Source organism: Daldinia vernicosa (assembly GCF_022497035.1).
Source record: "Daldinia vernicosa strain CBS 139.73 unplaced genomic scaffold F5Y00scaffold_14, whole genome shotgun sequence".
In the NCBI taxonomy this organism is placed as follows: Eukaryota; Fungi; Ascomycota; class Sordariomycetes; order Xylariales; family Hypoxylaceae; genus Daldinia; species Daldinia vernicosa.
In genome coordinates, this window is record NW_025953930.1 from 584,462 (window position 1) to 604,849 (window position 20,388).

The 20,388-nt window shown below is 46.5% G+C and overlaps 8 protein-coding genes and 1 non-coding gene across 9 annotated transcripts; 4 read left to right on the forward strand and 5 right to left on the reverse strand.

Moving 5' to 3' along the window:
- Window positions 1-86: 86 nt before the first annotated feature.
- Window positions 87-1,647, reverse strand: F5Y00DRAFT_34339 (cyclin-like protein). The gene is made up of 2 exons (XM_048013514.1): window positions 1,577-1,647; window positions 87-1,503 (listed from the first exon to the last, which is right to left on the reverse strand). The coding sequence occupies exon 2, from the start codon at window positions 1,359-1,361 to the stop codon at window positions 243-245; it is 1,119 nt and encodes a 372-aa protein (XP_047866549.1). The 5' UTR covers window positions 1,362-1,503; window positions 1,577-1,647; the 3' UTR covers window positions 87-242.
- Window positions 1,648-1,709: 62 nt separating this feature from the next.
- On the reverse strand, window positions 1,710-3,638 carry F5Y00DRAFT_34365 (uncharacterized protein). Its single transcript, XM_048013515.1, has one exon. The coding sequence runs from the start codon at window positions 2,940-2,942 to the stop codon at window positions 2,334-2,336; it is 609 nt and encodes a 202-aa protein (XP_047866550.1). The 5' UTR covers window positions 2,943-3,638; the 3' UTR covers window positions 1,710-2,333.
- Window positions 3,639-4,296: 658 nt separating this feature from the next.
- On the forward strand, window positions 4,297-6,221 carry F5Y00DRAFT_232808 (CoA-transferase family III). Its single transcript, XM_048007216.1, has 6 exons — window positions 4,297-4,390; window positions 4,467-4,654; window positions 4,727-4,758; window positions 4,824-4,950; window positions 5,011-5,515; window positions 5,566-6,221. Exons 2-6 carry the CDS (start codon window positions 4,493-4,495, stop codon window positions 6,069-6,071), a joined length of 1,332 nt encoding a protein of 443 aa, XP_047866551.1. The 5' UTR covers window positions 4,297-4,390; window positions 4,467-4,492; the 3' UTR covers window positions 6,072-6,221.
- A 173-nt stretch (window positions 6,222-6,394) lies between these two features.
- On the forward strand, window positions 6,395-8,718 carry F5Y00DRAFT_232810 (uncharacterized protein). Its single transcript, XM_048007217.1, has 2 exons — window positions 6,395-7,773; window positions 7,871-8,718. Exons 1-2 carry the CDS (start codon window positions 6,712-6,714, stop codon window positions 8,333-8,335), a joined length of 1,527 nt encoding a protein of 508 aa, XP_047866552.1. The 5' UTR covers window positions 6,395-6,711; the 3' UTR covers window positions 8,336-8,718.
- Window positions 8,719-9,014: 296 nt separating this feature from the next.
- Window positions 9,015-9,101, reverse strand: F5Y00DRAFT_t51. The gene has a single exon. It is a non-coding gene; the product is annotated as a tRNA-Arg (tRNA).
- A 1,342-nt stretch (window positions 9,102-10,443) lies between these two features.
- On the forward strand, window positions 10,444-11,451 carry F5Y00DRAFT_260497 (uncharacterized protein; the record flags this gene model as incomplete). Its single annotated transcript, XM_048011022.1, has 1 exon — window positions 10,444-11,451. The coding sequence occupies one exon, from the start codon at window positions 10,444-10,446 to the stop codon at window positions 11,449-11,451; it is 1,008 nt and encodes a 335-aa protein (XP_047866553.1).
- Window positions 11,452-12,102: 651 nt separating this feature from the next.
- Window positions 12,103-15,540, reverse strand: F5Y00DRAFT_232811 (N-terminal acetyltransferase A, auxiliary subunit). The gene is made up of 3 exons (XM_048007218.1): window positions 14,283-15,540; window positions 13,089-14,225; window positions 12,103-13,024 (listed from the first exon to the last, which is right to left on the reverse strand). The coding sequence occupies exons 1-3, from the start codon at window positions 15,181-15,183 to the stop codon at window positions 12,579-12,581; spliced, it is 2,484 nt and encodes an 827-aa protein (XP_047866554.1). The 5' UTR covers window positions 15,184-15,540; the 3' UTR covers window positions 12,103-12,578.
- A 357-nt stretch (window positions 15,541-15,897) lies between these two features.
- Window positions 15,898-16,921, reverse strand: F5Y00DRAFT_232812 (putative caffeine-induced death protein Cid2). The gene is made up of 2 exons (XM_048007219.1): window positions 16,596-16,921; window positions 15,898-16,539 (listed from the first exon to the last, which is right to left on the reverse strand). The coding sequence occupies exons 1-2, from the start codon at window positions 16,660-16,662 to the stop codon at window positions 16,022-16,024; spliced, it is 585 nt and encodes a 194-aa protein (XP_047866555.1). The 5' UTR covers window positions 16,663-16,921; the 3' UTR covers window positions 15,898-16,021.
- Window positions 16,922-17,102: 181 nt separating this feature from the next.
- F5Y00DRAFT_232814 (26S proteasome subunit P45) lies at window positions 17,103-19,147 on the forward strand. Its single transcript, XM_048007220.1, has 4 exons — window positions 17,103-17,687; window positions 17,735-18,150; window positions 18,209-18,843; window positions 18,902-19,147. The coding sequence occupies exons 1-4, from the start codon at window positions 17,356-17,358 to the stop codon at window positions 18,920-18,922; spliced, it is 1,404 nt and encodes a 467-aa protein (XP_047866556.1). The 5' UTR covers window positions 17,103-17,355; the 3' UTR covers window positions 18,923-19,147.
- Window positions 19,148-20,388: the final 1,241 nt, after the last annotated feature.

Below are 20,388 nucleotides of genomic sequence, written 5' to 3' on the forward strand. Positions count from 1 at the left end.
TACGGAATATGACCCGACTCAAGAATCGAGAAATCTGGTACGGACCGGCCAACACGTCGGTCAAGACAATGAAGACAGCGCGTGCTAAACGGATTTGTGGACCCCATAAACTAGACCCGCCAAGGGGCAAAGACTCTCGCGTCCTTCGAGCGAACTCAATCCCTCGAGGTATCCACAGCCATATAGTCGGCTGTAGCAAGTTTAACTTGCTAAGAATGACATACAGTAGCCTTTCCACGCCCCTAATTCGAAGGAAGGTTTTCTATACGTCCAGCACCTTTCGGGTGAAGCCACTCCGGCTCGATCAGTTCCCTGCGAGACGGATACATATGGCGATAGGCCGTCCTGATGGTACCATCACTGACACCAGCCACGGCGGCAATATCCCTAGATGTTTTTGCGTCGCCCATAAGATGAGATGCCATATAGATAGATGCGGCAGCGATCGACAGAGGAGATCGGCCAGCCAGATCTTTGAGGGAAGAACTCTTCTCGGCCAAAACCTTAGAGATCTTTTCCATGAGATGAGGATTCTTGAACTGGAGATTATTGCAGTATCGAGCACAGAGCTCAGCTGCGCCGGTCGTACCGGTAGCCTCGTAATTCTCGACCATAAGGAATGAGCCGGTGACATTTTCATCACGGCTGCTCTGCAACATCTTCTCAAGTACCTTGAAAGTCCTGCCAATCTCCTTTTTCGACACTCTGGTAAGAGAGTAGATCTCGCGGAATGTCCTCGGCGCCTTGGCCTGTCGACATGCTATGAAGATACAGCCAGCCACGACTGCCTCTTGGGGTTTCCCCTTGAACAATTTCTTGTCCTCGGTCATCTTAAATATATGTTTTGCGGAATCCTGGATGGTTTTCGGGATGTGAATAGCATCGCAAAACTGGGTGATGTCGCGGTAGGCAGTTAAGAGGGTCTTTGTGGCCTTGTCGTTGGTGATTCGACTCTGGGCGCGATGTAGCTCTCGTGCGCGCATTCCTTCACCGAAGCCGATGTTGGTCTCGAGCTGGGAGCCGTTTAGGAGAGGGTTCGCAGCGTCACCGACACGAGAAGGATCGTCGTTGCCTTGATCATCGTTGGCAAAAGTACGCCACTCGGATCGTGTGTCGATGATGCGATCGCCAAGGACTAAACCGCAGGAGCCGCAAACCATGTCTCCAGAGGAAAACTCTTCGACGAGATTAGGAGGATCCTCATTGCAATCGGGACAGAGAAGTCGCTGATTTAAGTTCTGCTTGTATCCTCCATCGCTTTCATTCTGTGTCTGACTCGGATTTACGGTCTGGCTCTGGTTGGGGAGGGTTTGTATGGGAGCGGCAAAGTTAGGCTCCAGGCGGGGCGCCACGGTCGCCATTATGACAAGATGGCGATAGATTGATTCGGGGGGTGGCGTCGTTATTGTTGTTGAGGTGTGAGGTGGAAAAAATAATTAAAACGACCTCCGACACAAAGGTGAAGAAGGTGAGAGAAAGAAGACGCGATGCAAATGCAGATGCCTGTAGAATATTCCCCAGTTATGTCAGTGTGGATTGCATAAAATGTGGGTCACCTGCAAATGGCAAATATCACCTTATGTAATCACATGGAAGCTGCAGATGTACGTATCTCGAGTTCTGCAAGCAGGCGTAAGCAGCACTCGCTTTTATAATCTCGAATAACAAAATCTGAAGGGCGATTGTTCCTTTTTATACGAAAACCACAAAGTACAATCTCTTTGATGGTTCACAGATCTTTGTTATGACCAAAAGCTATTAAGTGTCTGGTGCAATTGTTTAACTTGAACAACACAAGATTTCATTGTGCACCTACGCATTGGACGTATTCAACAATCTTTTTATTTTAGCATTCACCGTATTCCGAGTCTTATCTCTCCCTCGTAAGCGTATGAGTAAGTGCGGAAAAGCCATACGAGAATATTAAATACAGAAAATGTTAGATACTAATCACATGTAATCGCCGTAGTAAAATTGATATGGCTCTACTCCAATAAGAAAATGCTTCATAACATCGTGATGGGAACAAGTGCAACTACCCTAGCAGAAACCTAAGACCAGAAGCGCGGCTGTTTTCAAATCAACACCAATAATACCGTCGGTACAGACAGCAATGGTTCATTCAATACGAAATAAATTTACGAATTGAAACCCTAGATTTTGACAGTGCCATCAATGCTCGCCCCTAAAACGCCTATGCGATAGCCCCGAGGGTATTCTTTACTATGCGCCGTTAAACCTTCCCAGGTCCATCTACAAAAAATTAAAAAGAAAAAAAAAAAAGCACCAAAGCTGCGTAGGAAACATATAACCTAATAAAATTCGTTCTCTCGTTATGAAGGGATGATTAATCGAGGTGGTGGCGGTCCCCGGCTCGGCGACGGAGTTCGAGACGTTGGCGGAACAGCTAATTGGGGTTGCGGTAGAAGAGCCGGGTGGATTCCCATCTGCGTGTCCTGAACACCAGGAACCGGTCCTCGACCTGCCTCGAATTCCTTCCAATTTTCGCTTTGTTCTCTCGGTTCTCTCGGGGCCACGGGCTCTCGGTCTTCCTGGTCCAGCTCTTGGAATTGATATTCTGTAGACCCCCATACCTGAGAGTTCCGTGACGAAGTCCGGCTTGCCAGGGACTTCCGGATCATCGTAGCTCGCTCGATCTCCTCCACTGCTTGCCTATCCGTCGACCTCATCCTCATCTTCCTTTTTTTAAAGTCTTTGCCCAGAGGGTCTGGTTGGTCCTCTTGAGGAATTCGTTGTCGTTTTCTTGTTAGGTGCAAAGTCAGAAATACGATCAGCGATGTTACAACGAGCACTCCGATGACGATCACGGCTATCAACCAAGGCGCCATTGAATTGCCAGTGTCTTTAGTTTCTGATGTTGTTGCTACTGTGTGCGCATCGAATGCGTCATTCTCCTCGCGCGGATGTAACGGTGGCGCCATGTTAGTTTAGCCAGGAAAGCGATTCGAGAAGACTATCATGGGTTCGTGGCGAGGAAATAAAAATTAAGTTGCGAGAGGGCAGGAGGAGAGGTGTGGGAAAGATGGGAGGGCGTTCTTTTTTTTACTAACTGCGGCGTCCCTTTGAAATACGAGAAGAGCCGAATGGGAGGGACGGGAACCTAGACAGATTCTATTATTGGGCCAATCAAGTGATAATTGACGTCTGCATACGGTTACACGCTGCATGCTGTGCGCCGCCCACCCGTACGGATCGACGGGGTATCTCGGGATCCCTGTAGTGCGAACCGGGGGCGTGAGGCAATGCAAACGTTGCCTTCGGTGACAATTGCATGCCTTGAGACAAGCAAGAGGACCAACTTAGTGACAAAATGCGGTTGATAGTAAGTACCTAGCATAGGTAGGTAGGATGAGTAGCTGGCTCCTCGTAGGGAATGCGCCGATCGTAGACCTATTCTAGTGATACTTAGCGCCCGTCTAGCTACTGAGAGCTCTTGGGTAGTATCGGTCGCATTGTAGTCGCATTTCAGACGCAAGCAGTCGAGGCTGAGCAATTCTGCTGAATGAGCCAACGTATACGTCCCTTAAGGGATACATGTCTGTTCAGGGTCGCTTGGCTGGGCTTATCAATAAATGAAAATGTATAATAAGGCCAAACGATGAGGTAGATGGGCATATCCGAATGCTAACGGCGACGATGGTAAGACGAGGCAATTTCCATTGGGCTGATGCGTATCTAGCCTACATAAGGTGTCCTTCATAATAAATACTGCCACTCGCACGGCGCAGGTCACCATAACGAGGCATTGTAGTATCGTGATGACCTTTACTTGTCAGGCTGTCAGGTAACCTAGGCCGACAACCATTATCCCGGGATCTTGCTATTGGTTATTCGACCGGCTGCCTACATGAGGCACTCCAAATTATAGTCATTTGAGACTTGATTTGGCGAATAATACGCCAACAGTGCTAATGCTGTTATCTTGGTAGGTTAACTCGAGATAAAGTGCTTCGAGTTGCACGACAGCATACTTCCCATTATTGGAGGGGTTCTTGCCAAGAGGATCGAGAGTTCTGATAAAAAGTCCGGTCGTAGTAAGTGTTGAATCCTTCTCTAGTAAAGTCCGACGTCGTTCATGGTGAAGGAAGCTCTCAGCTTATTGTTCCTAAGAATTGTAGTCAGCAAATCGTCATGGTCAAATACTAAAGAGGAATATGTAAAGGGAATCGTTTCCATTGCACTACATAATAATCGTATTATTGGATTGTGGGGTAGATCTTTAATTGATCGGGAATCGGGAATAGGGAATAGCGGCCGTTTGTCGCTGTTTTCAAACTTCAAACTTGTCAACGCCGACTACGGGATCCGAACGGCTTGTTATACCAATTCTTCCGATGAAAATTGATTCCTTCAGTTTCCTTCAGTAGATGTCGGTCTCCCCTGTATTACCTCTCGTCTGTCCGCTCCGAAAGGTCTCGGCTAATACAGACTTTCTGTGTCTCAAGAATTAATAACTACCAAATCAGCCATCATGTTCAGTCGCACAGTAACTTGCGCCAGCCGCAGCACAACGTTTCTTAAAAATCGTTATCCCGTTAACTTAATACGACGATATTCTGCTATAAATGACGAGCGATCCTCTCTCCCTTTGGCGGGTTATCGTGTTCTGGATATGACTAGGGTCCTGGCCGGCGTACGTAGTGAAGGATCTGCCCCCAACCTCGGCAATGTACACGGCCACTCGCTCACTTAGCTTTCTACATAGCCGTATTGTACACAAATTCTCGGCGACCTTGGGTATAAATTACGTGTCACTTTTATGACGTAGGGCTGTTTTAAGCTAATATTGCATCGAACGCAAGCGCAGAAGTTATTAAGATTGAGCATCCTACGCGCGGGGATGACACCCGGGCTTGGGGGCCGCCTTATGCCAAATACCGAAACGGGTCCAACGAACAAGGCCCGGGAGAGTCTGCCTATTTCTTAGGTGTATGTTATACAATTATAAATATTACTATGCGTAACTTTTACTGACTTACGTCTACCTAGGTCAATCGCAACAAGAAATCTTTAGGCCTGTCATTCCAACATGCCGAGGGCGTGGAGATCCTACACAAGCTGGCAGAAAAATGTGACATTCTCGTAGAGAACTATCTCCCTGGAACGCTGAAGAAATATGGGATGGACTTTGACACGCTTCATAAAATTAATCCAGGACTCATATACGCCTCGATCACGGGATATGGCCAGACGGGGCCGTACTCTCAACGGGCCGGTTACGACGTCATGGTCGAAGCGGAATTCGGGCTGATGCATATCACCGGCAACCGAGACGGGCCACCAGTGAAGGTCGGTGTTGCGGTTACGGATTTGACGACGGGACTTTACACCAGTAATAGCATTATGGCTGCCCTACTCTCCCGGGCAAAGACCGGTCGAGGTCAGCACATTGACGTCGCCCTAAGCGACTGCCAGACCGCCACTCTTGCAAACATTGCCAGCAGTTGCCTCATCAGCGGGGAAAAGGACTCAGGCCGATGGGGCACGGCTCATCGTAAGGTTTAGGATATAGGAATCTCGTAACCCTTGCTAACAATCTCTTAGCATCGATAGTCCCGTATAAGTCATTCAAAACTAAGGATGGCGATGTCTTATTCGGTGGTGGGAATGACAGGTTATTCGGGATTCTGTGCGATGGTCTTGGCCGGCCGGAATGGAAGACAGATCCAAAGTACAGCATTAATTCGCAGCGGGTAGCAAACCGCGTAGAGCTCGAAGCCGAAATCGAGAAGATCAGCGTTCAGAAGACGACACAAGAATGGTTGGATATATTCGAGGGCAAAGGAATGCCGTACGCAGCAGTGAACGACGTTCAGGGGACGTTAAACCACGAGCACACTAAAGCACGAAACATGGTAGTCGAGGTAGAACATGAGCAATGTGGACCGATTAAGCTGGTAAATACGCCGGTAAAATATAGCGAGAGTAAGCCGAGGGTCCGGACCGCACCGCCGACTTTAGGTCAACATACGGACGAAGTTCTTAGGGATATTCTTGGTTTTGAAGCTGGCGAGGTGGTTGCATTGAGAGAAAAGGGGGCTATTAGATAAGATATTATACTAACATACCAGTACCTTACTATAAAACTCCAATAATATTTTACGAAGTAGCCTCTTGTAACAAGTACAAGTTGAATCGAGACAACCCCATCAAGTATCAGGCACCCGGGGTTAAACAGATCTCGAATAACATACGAAGGGGGTTAAAGACTAAGAACTCAAGTTCGTATTAAAGGAAGCATGTATAATGGATTAAAAGCATATAGGAATAGGTCATGTATTAAAGCATAATTATTAAGACTAAAGTTAATCGAGTAACCTTAAAGTGGTCTGACAACCCTGACAATTGTTGATGACTTAGGCAGGAGCTTCCGGGAAATCATTCGATCACGTGAATCTCACGTGCAAAAGCCTCCACCTACGAATTTCAATCTTTCATGACCAATTTACCATCTTTACACCTTTCGAATAAGACAATTGGAAATTGAATATAAATGCTACTACGCAAGGCTTTTGTAGGGCCTTGATTTCTTATGCCTCGATGCGGTTTTGTGGTAGATGATTCCCGCCAGCTTCACCTGTCTATATGATATATCAACCAACCGTCGACCACTAATGCGCCGACGCGACGGCAGTGTTCGTATTCTGTTGTATTCTTTAATGTACGTGACCGAGTAAAAGTAGGGGGTAAATGATGGATTCGGAAAAGGATAAGGTCGACGATGCTGTCGAAATACCGGAAGCGCCGACAGCCACCAAAGATATGGCATCGTCGCAGCTTCCAGAGCCAGAGCAGCAGCCAGCACCCCCGAAGGCACCAAGCCCGGCTCCAAGCACTGCTAGCTCGACTGGCCGTCCGCCTTACATGCCTCAGTTCTCAGCTGCGACTCAGATGATCCTTAAGCGGATAAATTCTAAACCTGGAAGTTTATCATCAGCACTCTCATCTGCCTCTTCAACATTCCCTAGGAATAGCATTAAGGATTCCACTTTCGAGGACACTAAGAGACGTCTTGTGAAAAGCATGAACACGTCTCTAACGATGCCTATGCCAACTATAACTCCCAAGCACGCTTCTTCTTCTTCTTCCACTACAAAGAAGCCATCTGCAGGCACTACTATGCGCATGCCTATGAACGACGCCTTTCAGCTTAGGACGCCGGCACCAGCCAAGTACGAGTCTACAACCAAGGAAGCATCTCGGGGCCAAAAAGCACCTGCCCAGAAATCGAAAGGCAAATCGCAGCGCGGAACTAAGCGCAAACGGGGTAAGGACGACGAAGACGACGAAGATACGTCCTCAAGCCTGAGTGATCTATCTGATGAGGAAAGCCCTACAAGTACCATCGCCGTCACTGCTACTGCCAAGGAGAATCAAGCCATGCCTACTATGACGAAGTCTGGCCGCCAGGTGCAGAAGCCGACGCAATACAACCCCTCCCAGCAGTCAGCCCGCGACGCCGCCACCCAGAAGCGCAAGAACTACGGCAAGCGTACGGCAGAGCAAGCATTATGCAAAGTGTGTACTCGGGGACTGAGCGTCCCCGCCAATCAGATCGTCTTCTGCGACGGCTGTAATCTTTGCTGGCACCAAATGTGCCACGAGCCATACATCGACGACGAATTCGTCAACAACGAGTCGCGCTCCTGGTTCTGCGGTCGCTGCATGGCCAAGCGCGAGAGACATCTTGCCCGGAAGAAGAATATTGATGGTTTTAAAGGGGCAAGCTGGTCCAACAAGACCAATGAACAGGTGAGTTCTCGTTCTAATTCTATTAATTAAACACATATATATCCACACACACACGTATATATTATTCCTTGGTGGGGGAATACTAACGCCATTCTAGAAACGAACGTACCTCTCCGGTGTGCCTCACGCGCAGCTCGTCAACCTCATCATGTACAGCACGGAGCTGCATCCAGACTTGCCTATCTTCCCTCAGGAGACTAAACGCGGCGCTGCTCAAGTGGGGCGACCATCTCAGGAGAGTCTACGGGTTAAAGCGGAGTCCAACATCAACGTCGGCCCAACGCATTACTCTAGCAAAATGTCGACACCTGACTCGCAATCCGTGAACGTGAAGACAAGTATTAATAAGGGTACTACTACCGCCGAGAATCAAGATCAAGCAGCCAGAGAGGACTCTGCAGATTCCGTACCTCCTGCCTGGCCAAAAGTCGGACGTGGTTGTCTGGCGGGTTTGGAAATTGACGAAGACGATCTACGTGATGACAACGATTACGAAGCCTTCAGCGTCACGACCTACGATACTAAGGGTAAGAAGATCACGGAGAACGGCATGCCAGTCTAAGTTTGGTAACAACTCGGATCCGAAGATGAAGCAAAAGAGACGATCGAAGTTTTATAGAGCTCATCCCTGAACTCCCACCTATGGACCAATTATAGGGAATGTGTCTCGCTCGAGCGTAGGAAGAAATTACTACGTTATAATTGTGTGCACATAGTTGGGGCGATGATTGTAGCAGCACCAGGTATACGGTTCCCTTTATCGAGAGGGGACCATAAGTTGAAGTCGAAAAAACAATACCTACCTACCTAGGTACCTGTATTATATACACAAGAGTTAGCATCCCTCATTGCAATGCCTATACTATAGCTACTCGAACATAGCTAGTACATACTATACTAGCTAATTCAATCTAGTTTAATACAAACTTGACAATCATGATTCCATGCCTACAGCATTTGAAATATTAGCTACGTACGTGCACACGTATTATGTATAGCGCAGGTGTAGGTAATCTCAGGAGGGTTGAGTTCACTGCTCACAACCCCTTTTCCTCAGCTCCATCGATGTAAAAAAGTAGAGTAAAGCATTGAACGTGGGACATAATGAGCGCATTCATTAATGTATATTGCTTAATGGGAAAGTTTAAAACTAAGAGCCATTAAAAATAAGAGCCAGGAAAGGAGAAAATCCAGAAAAAAATAACATTATCGATGTGAGATGATGTGAGATGCAAAAAACACGACCACCACGGGACTCGAACCCGCAATCTTCACCATGTTCCAGGGTAACACCGGAAAGTGACGCGATACCATTTCGCCAGGCAGCCCTTTATCAATAACGATTAGAGGGAAGGTGGATTATTGTTATCGCCGATGCTGAAGTAACTTAAGTACATACAATTTAGTGCTGGCCGCTAAGTTCTACCCCGATGTCTCATTTTTATTGGACGTAACTTATGCCGAGAGTCTAAACGCACTGGGATGGATGTCTTGATAACTTGAACTTAATAAATAAATAGCTGGGTTTTTTTGACTGTATCGTTTAACTATATGAAAAAGATTAATAGGACTCTCTTACTATTATTCTAGTCTTTCGGTGCAAGTAATCTTGATTCAAGTACATAATCTAGAAAGGTCGAGTCCATTATACTATAAGCAACTGATTGTAGTCTGTATATGCGGGTCATTAGACTAGATGATTCTAATATCTTAGGAGTGAATGGTGGTACTCTTTATAACTAATAGTTGATAGTAGCGGGTGCGTATAAGCCAAGCTACCTATATTAAAGCTAATTCAGGTTGGGATTTCCTTTATTACGTACCTATCATATACTTAAGGGTTCCGTGTGAACCCTTTCGTGTCTAGATATAGTCTCACTTTATGTCTATATCTTACATTCGATGATCTACTATTAAAGCCATATACCTAGATCCATGGTAATATTCCTTCAGGCTTATACTCTTTCGCTGTCTAACAGGATAGAGATATCGTTAAAGTTGCAAGAGGAATAATAATCAATATTTATCAGTTAAAATAGCTCTCCTCGGATATCTAGTATGGGTGGTCATATCTATTGGGATTCCATTTTGATTCCGTTAGGGTAACTTCGAGCATAAAGTCTTTTATTTGTGTACCTTGCACTATTCTATCGGTCGCTGTCCACATTTAGCCCCCTCCTTGATACCATTCCTTTCTCCCTTATATCCCTCCCGTACCCTGTACTTTATTTGTACATTTCTCCTCAGCTGTTCCCCTTTTATCCATCTCCCCTTATCAGCGACTTTTAGAAAAGGCAGGACAGCAGGTGGCCTCCCTATCCATTAGGGTAACTTCCCGACTCCCGTATAACTAGAAACAAAGAAACCAGCATAAGCGAAGCATATCAAACATGCATGTAAATACTAATTTAGGCGGTACCTAGCATTAGAGACTATGTTGCATCGTGCTTTGATGCAAGTATCAGATGATAGATACTGTTTTAAGTTGATCGTTGCCTGGCAATAAGTCATGAAGCATCCAGTATTATATTACTGAGGCATGAGTGGCCTCCTTAAGGAATGACATAAAGCAGACTTATAAACTGAAATCCCCCCACTGCTTTTCTCTTACCCTAACCGTACCAATACCATATCTACCAAGACCCTAAACATATTACCATACGACACATCATGGCTCCATTCCGCTTTAACGAACTGGGCTCGGATATACGACGTATTATCTGGAAACATGCATTGCTCCAGGCGTCCGCCGAGCGTATAGTGATAATGGACAACCCGCCCACCAACGAATGCTTCCCCCGTAATTCCCTTCGTGTCCTACCATTCAGGTCTCTTGTTTCGCCAATTTTGGCTGTAAATCAGGAGAGTCGGTCCTGTGCTTTCGACTATTATAATTTAATACTACCCGTAATTTCACTAGATCAGATGCCCAAAAGCCTCTGGAAATACACTGATGAAGAGCGTGCATTTCTATACAATAATGAAGAATACGAGAATATTGGTTACGAAGAGGGATATGTATTCTTGAATCTCCAGCAGGATATCTTTCTCTCAGGTTTCTTCCTCAATGCTATAGACGATATTAAACCATTCTTTACGGAATGGTGCCTGACACCGAGTTCTGCCTTTCATACGACTACTCCAGACGAGGTCAATCTTCAAGTTAGGCACTTCACGCGCTCTATATGGCCTGAGCGCGAGCGTATTCAAAAAGTACTGTCAGTCTGGTGTACTGACCCCTACGACGACCTCCTCAATCCCCGCCGCGTGCCCGGCGAGACGAGGTTATTTAACAAGGTACAGAAGGACCTTTACTGGGAAAAAGAAACATACGCATATGCCACAAGATACTTCTACTGGCCTAACGTACAACGGCTGAACGTAGGTGGCCTAATGCAGCACCTCTTCGAGCGAGGCCCTGGTAAACCATTGAGACCCCAATACCAGCTGAAGGAACTAATATCCATCAAGCTGAAAGAAGGCGTTACTTACAAGAACAATTTTATATGGTTAGGAATGGGTGAATACCTAGCAGACCCTTCTCAAGAAGAAGAGCAGCATCGTCCTCGTCCTCGCCACACCAACGCCATCAACAACGATTACGCCTGGAAAAAAATGGATTCGTTAGTTAAGGAGATGACGCACTGGATAGACCTAGCGAATCGGAAACTGTCATGATTCCATATCATAACTGGCGCGAGAATGATGCTGAGTGGCGAAAGGGAATACTTGCTCTTAGATAGGTGTCATACGGACAACATGGCCGCGACTGGAATCTGAAATACAGCCTAGACCCAGTAAGGGGTTAAGATAACTAAGATCAGAACAATTGGATGAGGCACATCACAAGACGATGCAGGCAGTATGCAAGATAGCTAACATACAACCGAAGGGGCAACTAGATACGGAGATGCACCTTTTAGAAACGTCTACAAATAGGTCGTGATCTCCTCAGAATTGAGATAGAGAGATCATCCAGGACCTTGAGACCTTAGAAAAATTATTAGTAATATGAATCCGTTCCACACCCTTACAAGACCTTGTTACAATAGGAGACCGTGCTAAGAAGCTTGAGACGTCGCACGCTCTTCGGTAGGAAGAAAGGGCCTATCACCTACATATCTCGTAAGGAAGTAATAATACGTGCCCTAGACATTGTACACATCAATAAATATGATGCTATTTCCTAAGGAGATTTGACTAAATCGTGATAATCTGAGACGATTGACAAGGATTTAATCTAACATCGTGCTAAAATGCATGAATCAACGATGGCTAGTGTCCGCCTAATATAGGAGTTGCCTTCTTATCTAAGACTGGGATATGTTTGGGTCTCGAAAGCAAGTAGAGTGAGTGGTCGGATATATAACCCACCTGTTCCCCTGTCACGTCTATTGCTCTAAACCACCCAAATAATTTACGTGACTAGCACAGCTAACGAGAAAATAAGGCAAGGCATCTCGTCACATACTTTTTTCTTTTCGTTTTGGAAGTTCTTGGAGAACCTCCCTACGTCCCTCGCATATAGCAAGATCACAAAACACTGTCTACTGCTTTTCTTTCCCTTCTCCGAGACCGTATGCCTTCATTGCCAACTAGTCTCTAAACAAAAGATCTAGCTCATGAACAATGCAGTTTTATGCAGCCTTACTCATGCCTCCTTGCCCTGCCGAGAATAAGATTGCCGAGAATAAGATGCAATGCATTACTGCTCCTAAGACTTTCCGCCCTAACGTTTCAGTACTAGATGGTAAGGGATATCGTGACTAGTGTATGTAGTTCGGTAGATCCTCTCGGAAGTACTATTACGCAAATACGGTCACTTCCGGCCACTTATCATGAGCGGCTGCCTTGAAAGAATCTGCTTCATCGCTGCGCCATTGCTTCAAAATGGCCAGAACTTCTTCCGCGTGCTCGTGGTGGACATCCTTTAAGTTGAGAACCCCCGCGAGGTCTTGTTCTGTCTTCTTTTTGTCTTCCCCTATGAGTCTCTCTGTTTTGATAGCTGAGATGACGTGAGGTGGACTGTTCTTATGCTTCTCTTGGAAGCTGGCGTTGTATTTCTTCAGATCTGCCGTAGCGTCTATAATAGTAAATTCGGACTTCAACACTTCAGCTACTTTAGGGGGTAGTGATTCGATCTTTGAGTTAAGAGCTTGGCGGAATCTCACGACTTGCTCGTGAACCGTAGGATGGTCCGCATCGAGGGCTACCGCAGCATTCAGGCATCGAAGGGCAAGGAGGTATTTTTCTAAGGGGACATTAGCATATAGAACGTGTAAAAAAGTTAGGGGAAAACGTGTTTATATAAGTACCTCTCCTAATGAAGACCTCGAAGCCGGCGATTTGCCCATCGATGTACTTCGGACTGAACTGAAGGATAGGCGCGAGGAACTTCGTAGCCTCGGCCAATGGTTCGGTAGTAGCTGCGAGCTTGGAACCAGTAGGGTCGTCGTCCTTTTTAACTGGCTCGGCTGTCGCTCCCTTTGACTTATTAGGGTCTTGCTTGGCGGCCCGCTCAGCTGCTTCTCGCTCGGCTTTTTGTGCCTCCTTCTTGGCTTTCTTAGCAGCCTTTTTCCTGTCGGCAGCTTCGTCCCCATTGGCACCGTCGGGCCCGTTCACGCCGTTCGTTGCCTGACTGCGGTCGTATATACTTACGTAGATCGCTATAGCCCCGAGGGCGGCACGGGTGTAGAATGGATGCTCGCGGAGATGGTCCTCCCACCTGATCATATCTACATATGCGCGAATCTGCCCCTTCCTCAGAGAAAAGCTATGGAAATCAAACTGGTCTTCCTGCCACACATCGAATATGTTATAGACAGCGTGGAATCTCTTCAGGGCCAATCCTATATTTCCATTACGCACCCACGCCTCTCCATCTTCTGTCAGGTACCATACGCTTTGCATATCCAACAGATCGTTTAGAGGACCGCCTGGCGAATCGTTCCTCGTGAAGAGACTCATCGTCTTGAGGGCAGTTTCGTTTTCATCATTCCGCAGTTGGTATTTCGCTGCCTTCGTGTTTATATATCGGTCTTTCAGGTCGAGCTTGCGAGCTTCATCCATGGTCTCAGAAGCCTTTCGAGTATTGCCGTAGTGCTTCCATATCCTGGCCTTTGTCATATGAAACTCGACGTTCTTGGGTAATAACTCGATTCCCTTATTGACGTACTCAATTGCCTTTTCGAGATCGCGGCTTAAATGGTAGTTGTAGTGTTGGGCAAGGTAATATAACGCGGCCGGTTCTCCATTAAGCGAGTCCCCATCCACCGGTGCACTTCCATTTGAAGATGCTCGTTTTGAGTCGAGATATTCATGCGCTAGCGACCCAAGCGTGTCTCTCTTGGACTGGTCGACGTAGAGGTGCTTGAGGTTTGCGAACGTTGAAGGGACTCCCTTATCTAGCATCAGAGATAAATATCCGCGGGCTGCTTCCCGGAAGTCGTCGCCTAAACTTGTTATGAGCTTTTGGTCTACCAAAGATTTATATAATTGACGTGACTAACCGACAAGGAAGTCTAGAGGTAACCGCTTGGCAGCGTCACAACGCGGGTTCTTTTCGGCGTATTCATCGTAAATCGCCTTTTGGGCCGCACCATCAGCACCAATACCTAAGACCTCCACAAGCTTGGAATAGTATTCGGGATGCTCTGGGTTGCGATCGAGTAGGGCGCGATAGGCATCGGCTGCCTCCTCTTTCTTGCCAAGCTTTGCTAGATATTCTGCACGAAGCTCTAATACGGCTAGGCGATCGAGGTTGCTCTTCGAAACGGACTCTAGGTGGTCTAAAGCTTTCTGATAGTCTTGCATCTCGGCTATGATAGAATTCTTATACATGACGGCCTCTGAATTTTCGTAATCCGTCTTAGACGGCTGTACTTTCAAAGACTCCTCGTAGGTCGTCAGCACCTTTTCGGCCTGAGAAAGGTTACCGGCTAGGTGATGGGCCACTGCAAGCGCCGTCCAGTTTTGTCTTAGCTGAGGTCTAGCCTGGAGCATGGCTGTTCTACTTTGAATGTATCCTTGATAGTCGCGCATTTGAATCTGAAGGAAGGCGAGATCTCTCTGGATTTGGTGGGAGTCGGGTTCTAACCTCAAAGCAAACTTATAGGCCTTGATAGCCTCCTCAAAATTCTTCTGGTGGCGGTACAACAGCCCGTAGACGTGCCAGCATATATGCGACTTCATATCGGCCGTGAGAGCTTCCTTTCCTAATGCAAATGCTTCTTCGGTCTTCCCCTGTTGATTAATGATCAAAGCCTTCATTGCCATTGTGTCTCCATGTTTAGGGTTCTTCTTGAGAATCTGCTCGGCGGCCTTCAACCCCCTTTTGTACTGCTTATCCTCATAATTGCGAATGACCTGTCGAAAGAGAGAGTTCTCTTTCGAGCTAAGAGGTTGAGGCATGGTCGGTATTAATACGCAGCTCCCCCGCCGTCAAACCCTCTGTTGAAAGAGATGGGGTTATCTCAGGAGTGTCGTTCAAGAGTTACGCTCGGGAGTGTAAGGTGTCCTCCTGCTTAGCTGTCCAATGTGACTCGTGCGCAACGAGCTGATTCACCGAATGCAGCTAGTGCAATAAACGATACCTCGTCGCTATTCTAGGCGAGGAACGAGTGATCGTAGATAAAGTCCTAATCTATAATTCAGGACGTTGTATACTAGCCGTAGGTACAAATTCGGGCGTGGGATTGTGCGTTGTCGCCGACTTGTAAATGGGGAATATTGAAGCTCGGAGCTTTGCGACTAGTAGCGGCAAGCACAGCACCACACAGAAGTGGGATGTCTTACCTAATCATCCAGGCACAGGTATCGAGAAAATTTAGAGCTACCTTTATTTTGCCGGCAATCATCCGAGTTAGATAAGGTACATATTCAGTTAAGCGATTATATCCTTGCACATTTCAGGTACATGGCGCAAGTACATTGATGCTTACAAAGTGATCAAAAGCCATTTTCTCAATAATACCTACCTGTTACTTGAACAGACTATACTATTAAACTGAGCTATTATCTAGCAATGCTATATAATTGAACCGGCTTTGAACCGGCTTTAAACCTACTAGTTATTTCACATAACAAACAGCAAAAGGTTGGTATACGGTACTAAGGTACCTAATATGGCAAATAGTATTACATTGGTGAGATTTATACAAAGACCTACCTACGTAGGCATAGGCAACGTTATATAGCTATTTAATGTAGTTTATCTAACGTTGATTTATATTGCTTGAATCGGTTTCAATTACGGGCTGCGGCGCTCTCTTGCCGTTCTCCAATTGTTCAGAGCCTCTTCCGCGTCCTGAAAGCTATCGCCGCAGCGCTCCCGCACCAAACCCCACGTTCGAGAACGTACAATATTCTCGACACTTCTCTCTTGCCTTAGTAGGTTGGCCAGCATTTCCGTGCGAGGCTCTCGGGGGAAGTACCGCCCGGAATATGGATCTAATCTCTCGTTGACTACCCGCTCACGATTCCTCTCGGTCTCGGCTTCGCGTAGAGATACTTCGGGATCATCTGGATCTGGACTGGTAGCAACGTAGGCGCAGTAAGTCAAAACATCGGACCTTGCTTGCCAGGAGGGGAATAAGACCTTGTCCTTGAATTCCTGGCATGCCCGTGGATCGATAGGTCGACTGGAAGCCCGAGGGATCCGGGCAGAGGTCGAGGAGGGGTCAAACCCCGACTGAGCAGGCGTTAAAAGAGCATTGAGGTTTTGGGTTATCGAGTCGTCTATCACACTACGAGATATTCGGAGGAAGTCTTGGGAGAAGTAAGCGCTTGCGCTTAGAAGATTTTTATCGACAGGAAGGGCGTACCTCTAAGGGCTACGGTCGAGAAGCAGAATTGGGGCGTTAAATTGGGATGGGCGGGAGGCGCGGTCATGATATCGCGGGAAATAGGATTTGAAGAATCGCTAGTCGCACCGGCGGCATCCGTCGTAGGAGCCGGGCTTCGGGACCAAAGTATTCCAGCCACGATGGAAAATAAATATGTAACGACGTCAAAAGGGATATTAGTCTTATATTAGTTTAACAGATGTAACTCAAAAGTCATCTCTAAACTCTCTTCTCGTTTGGCAGCGGGAAAGAGTAACATTAACTATGAGAAAACTCGGCTTAGTTGTAGGTCTAAAATGATGACGGAACTCATAGTTAATAGAGGGCCAATAGCGTGACATCCCGAGAAGCCCGGGATAGTAATATGCAATTATGGAAGCGGGCTAACAGATAAGAGATAAGACTTCGATCAATTCATCAGGCTGATTACGCGACACGCCTGCCTGGGGAAGCTATTGAAAGTTTCCACAAGTACCTTCCCGCAGTGCTAGCCTTGTCAGGTACTTCGGAGTTGTAACCAAAGCTTTAAGTGACTTTACCTCACTGAAGCTCCGTTCATCACTTCAACACACTTCAACACACATCAGCATTTCAAATCAAAACATCCCCCTCATATCCTCGTAACGTCCACACAGCACGAACGCTGGTAAAGTTACACATAGAAAACGGACTTATTTCTCTACTTTGGATTTATTTTCTCTCTCTTCAAATTTCATTAACCTAACTATCCTTATCCGCCATGTCTAGCGCCCCAGATATGGAGGGCGTCGAGCGCCGAGGATCTGACGATGGCAAAGACAAGAAGGACGAAGGACGAGGTGACGGATCAAAAGACGGAAGCAACAAAGTTAATCGCGATGGTGACTCCGAGATGAAAGATGCCGAACCCGTAGCAGATGAAATTCTAGACGAGGAAATCCTAAGTCTCGGTACGGAAGACCTCAAGACTCGGAAACGTCTATTAGAGAACGATGCCAGAATCATGAAGAGCGAATTCCAACGGTTATCGCACGAAAAGGCAACTATGGGCGAAAGGATCAAGGAGAATAATGAGAAGATCGCAAATAACCGGTTCGTCCAATCCGCGCATCTATATACCTCTCTTGCTGACTTGATAGGCAATTACCTTACCTCGTTGGTAATGTTGTTGAGCTTCTCGACCTCGACCCTACCGCCGAATCTTCCGAAGAAGGTGCCAATATCGATCTCGACGCCACAAGGGTGGGCAAGTCGGCTGTTATCAAAACATCTACTAGACAAACCATCTTCTTACCCTTGATCGGTCTTGTCGATCCAGAAACCCTCAAGCCCGCCGACCTTATCGGTGTCAATAAAGATTCCTACCTAATCCTCGATACGTTACCTGCAGAGTATGATAGCCGTGTCAAGGCTATGGAGGTTGACGAGAAGCCTACCGAAAAGTACAGCGACGTCGGCGGTTTGGATAAGCAAATAGAAGAACTCGTCGAGGCTATCGTCTGGCCGATGAAGGAGGCCGAGCGGTTCAAGAAAATTGGCATCAAGGCACCTAAAGGTTTGTTGTATAATATTCTAAAGCCTTGCGTACCTTGTTTCTCACAATATTATCATAGGTGCTCTCATGTATGGACCTCCGGGAACCGGCAAGACCCTTCTAGCTCGAGCCTGCGCCGCCCAAACGGATGCCACATTCCTCAAATTAGCTGGTCCACAACTAGTTCAGATGTTTATAGGAGATGGTGCCAAGTTGGTTCGAGACTGCTTCGCGTTGGCCAAGGAGAAGGCCCCCGCTATTATCTTCATCGACGAGCTTGATGCCGTCGGTACGAAGCGTTTCGATAGTGAGAAGAGCGGCGACCGAGAAGTTCAACGAACTATGCTTGAGTTGCTAAACCAGCTAGACGGTTTCGCGTCGGACGACCGTATCAAAGTCTTGGCCGCCACCAACCGTGTTGATGTCCTCGACCCCGCTCTACTACGATCTGGTCGGCTGGATCGCAAGATAGAATTCCCTCTACCCAACGAAGAAGCTAGGGCTCAGATCCTCAAGATCCACTCGCGCAAGATGAAGGTCGACACTAGCATCAACTGGAACGAACTGGCCCGAAGTACAGACGAATTTGGTGGCGCTATGCTGAAGGCGGTCTGTGTCGAGGCTGGTATGATCGCCCTACGGATGGGCAAAAACAAGATCAGCCACGAGCACTACGTGGATGCGATTGCTGAGGTGCAAGCTAAGAAGAAGGAGGTAAGTTCTAACGCCGTCTACCTTTGTTATTGTGATCATGCGCTAATATTTTCTATAGACGGTCAATTTCTACGCATAGTTTTCTTCGATTGGAGCGAATGGCAGTCATAACGTAGAAGAAGCTTGTAATATAATATCGGTATATCGCGAATTTAGAGCGGTTTACCGACATCATGTCCCTTTTGGCCATTATTTTTCAGTCTGGTCTTTTCGGTGTAATGATGAGCTCCCATGACTTGTACATTTCTCTATCCTAATTCCCTACGGCGTAGGCTAATTCCTAGGGAACGTTATTGTGCTTGTAGTTTGGTTAAGGTCAATCCTCTGATTGCTACATGAGATGCCTAGGTGCCTAACCTAAGGCAGGCTTCATTCCTACGGCTCAGTTGCCGGAATGTTACTCATTCGACAGCCTAATTTATATTTGTCGCGTTTTTACGCCTTCTCTTCCCGTTAATGTAGAATTTTGGATAGATCACCACCTGTATTTATGAGATCGGCGTTAACGACTAGCCGCACTGGCGACTGAAATTCTACCTCCTAAGCCCCTGAGGGAACTTGTAGCCCAAAATCCAACAGAAGCCCTTCATATTCATAGGGCAAATGTAGGATATACAGCATTCAGGTTTTAAGACGAGTAAATTCATTCATCCGTCAATTACAAGTTTTGTAGTTTTAAGACGTTCTCATTATAAAGGGTATGCGGAAATGATGCGATACTGTTGCAATGCATGCGATCAATGGCAACATTAGTATTGCATTGATATTGTGACAGTTACTAGATGCTCACGACTTCGTATAATATCTCAAATAAAGTCTTTGCGCCAAGGCTTGAGGTGTGATAGCTACAGTCAATTACATCATTTCTTTGGTATTTGAAACGCTGGAATCAGGAAGCCCAACGCAATATTATAAGGTGAGGCAGGCCAAGATGTTCCATCCTCTGTTCCTCGTTTCTCGAATTGGTTCGTTTAGCGGTCGAATTGGGTTATGTTAATCCCCCGTAGTATCTTATTCAATCGAATAGCTATTGATTCTTTGCTTGAGAGAAATATGGTTAAAAATCATGGAATGACAACTCAATTCGTCGGTGCGAGATGAAGTCACAAAACTACCATCTCCAATTCGGTACTCTGCCGAAGAGCCCTATATTATTGTTTGCTATAACAAGCTATGATGTCTTGTTTCGTCAACTCTCACATCAGTTATCCAAATAATCAAGCTAACATATGGAGACAGCTATATTAGTCTTGTTAAGGAGACAACGCAAATATGTACGCTTAGAAGTTAGAACCAACGTATCGGTCTTGTCTTGTCCTCAACACGGACTTTAGATGTCTGGAACAGTTCAGAAATTAGTTCAGGGGCTTGTCAACTAAAGTGATGAGAAGAATGACGACTTCTACGAAGAGATTCTTGAATTTGAATGCAACCCTGTCAACTCAGTTAGCCCTAAATATCGATCTAAGGAATCCCCGGATAGAATCGATGGATGACGGAGTTGCCAAGACGGCTACCGGCTGCGCTTCAACGGTCGCCTAAGGT

Coding starts and splice junctions, on each gene's coding strand:
- F5Y00DRAFT_34339 (XM_048013514.1), bottom strand. CDS start 1,361: ATGGCGACCGTGGCGCCCCGCCTGGAGCCTAACTTTGCCGCTCCCATA.
- F5Y00DRAFT_34365 (XM_048013515.1), bottom strand. CDS start 2,942: ATGGCGCCACCGTTACATCCGCGCGAGGAGAATGACGCATTCGATGCG.
- F5Y00DRAFT_232808 (XM_048007216.1), top strand. CDS start 4,493: ATGTTCAGTCGCACAGTAACTTGCGCCAGCCGCAGCACAACGTTTCTT. Junction 4,759..4,823: donor CAAATTCTCGGCGACCTTGG/GTATAAATTACG, acceptor ATCGAACGCAAG/CGCAGAAGTTATTAAGATTG. Junction 4,951..5,010: donor AGTCTGCCTATTTCTTAGGT/GTATGTTATACA, acceptor ACGTCTACCTAG/GTCAATCGCAACAAGAAATC.
- F5Y00DRAFT_232810 (XM_048007217.1), top strand. CDS start 6,712: ATGATGGATTCGGAAAAGGATAAGGTCGACGATGCTGTCGAAATACCG. Junction 7,774..7,870: donor CCAACAAGACCAATGAACAG/GTGAGTTCTCGT, acceptor ACGCCATTCTAG/AAACGAACGTACCTCTCCGG.
- F5Y00DRAFT_232811 (XM_048007218.1), bottom strand. CDS start 15,183: ATGCCTCAACCTCTTAGCTCGAAAGAGAACTCTCTCTTTCGACAGGTC. Junction 14,226..14,282: donor ACCTCTAGACTTCCTTGTCG/GTTAGTCACGTC, acceptor TAACAAGTTTAG/GCGACGACTTCCGGGAAGCA. Junction 13,025..13,088: donor CGAGGTCTTCATTAGGAGAG/GTACTTATATAA, acceptor ATGTCCCCTTAG/AAAAATACCTCCTTGCCCTT.
- F5Y00DRAFT_232812 (XM_048007219.1), bottom strand. CDS start 16,662: ATGACCGCGCCTCCCGCCCATCCCAATTTAACGCCCCAATTCTGCTTC. Junction 16,540..16,595: donor CTCGACCGTAGCCCTTAGAG/GTACGCCCTTCC, acceptor ACTTCTCCCAAG/ACTTCCTCCGAATATCTCGT.
- F5Y00DRAFT_232814 (XM_048007220.1), top strand. CDS start 17,356: ATGTCTAGCGCCCCAGATATGGAGGGCGTCGAGCGCCGAGGATCTGAC. Junction 18,151..18,208: donor TGGCATCAAGGCACCTAAAG/GTTTGTTGTATA, acceptor ATATTATCATAG/GTGCTCTCATGTATGGACCT. Junction 18,844..18,901: donor TGCAAGCTAAGAAGAAGGAG/GTAAGTTCTAAC, acceptor TATTTTCTATAG/ACGGTCAATTTCTACGCATA.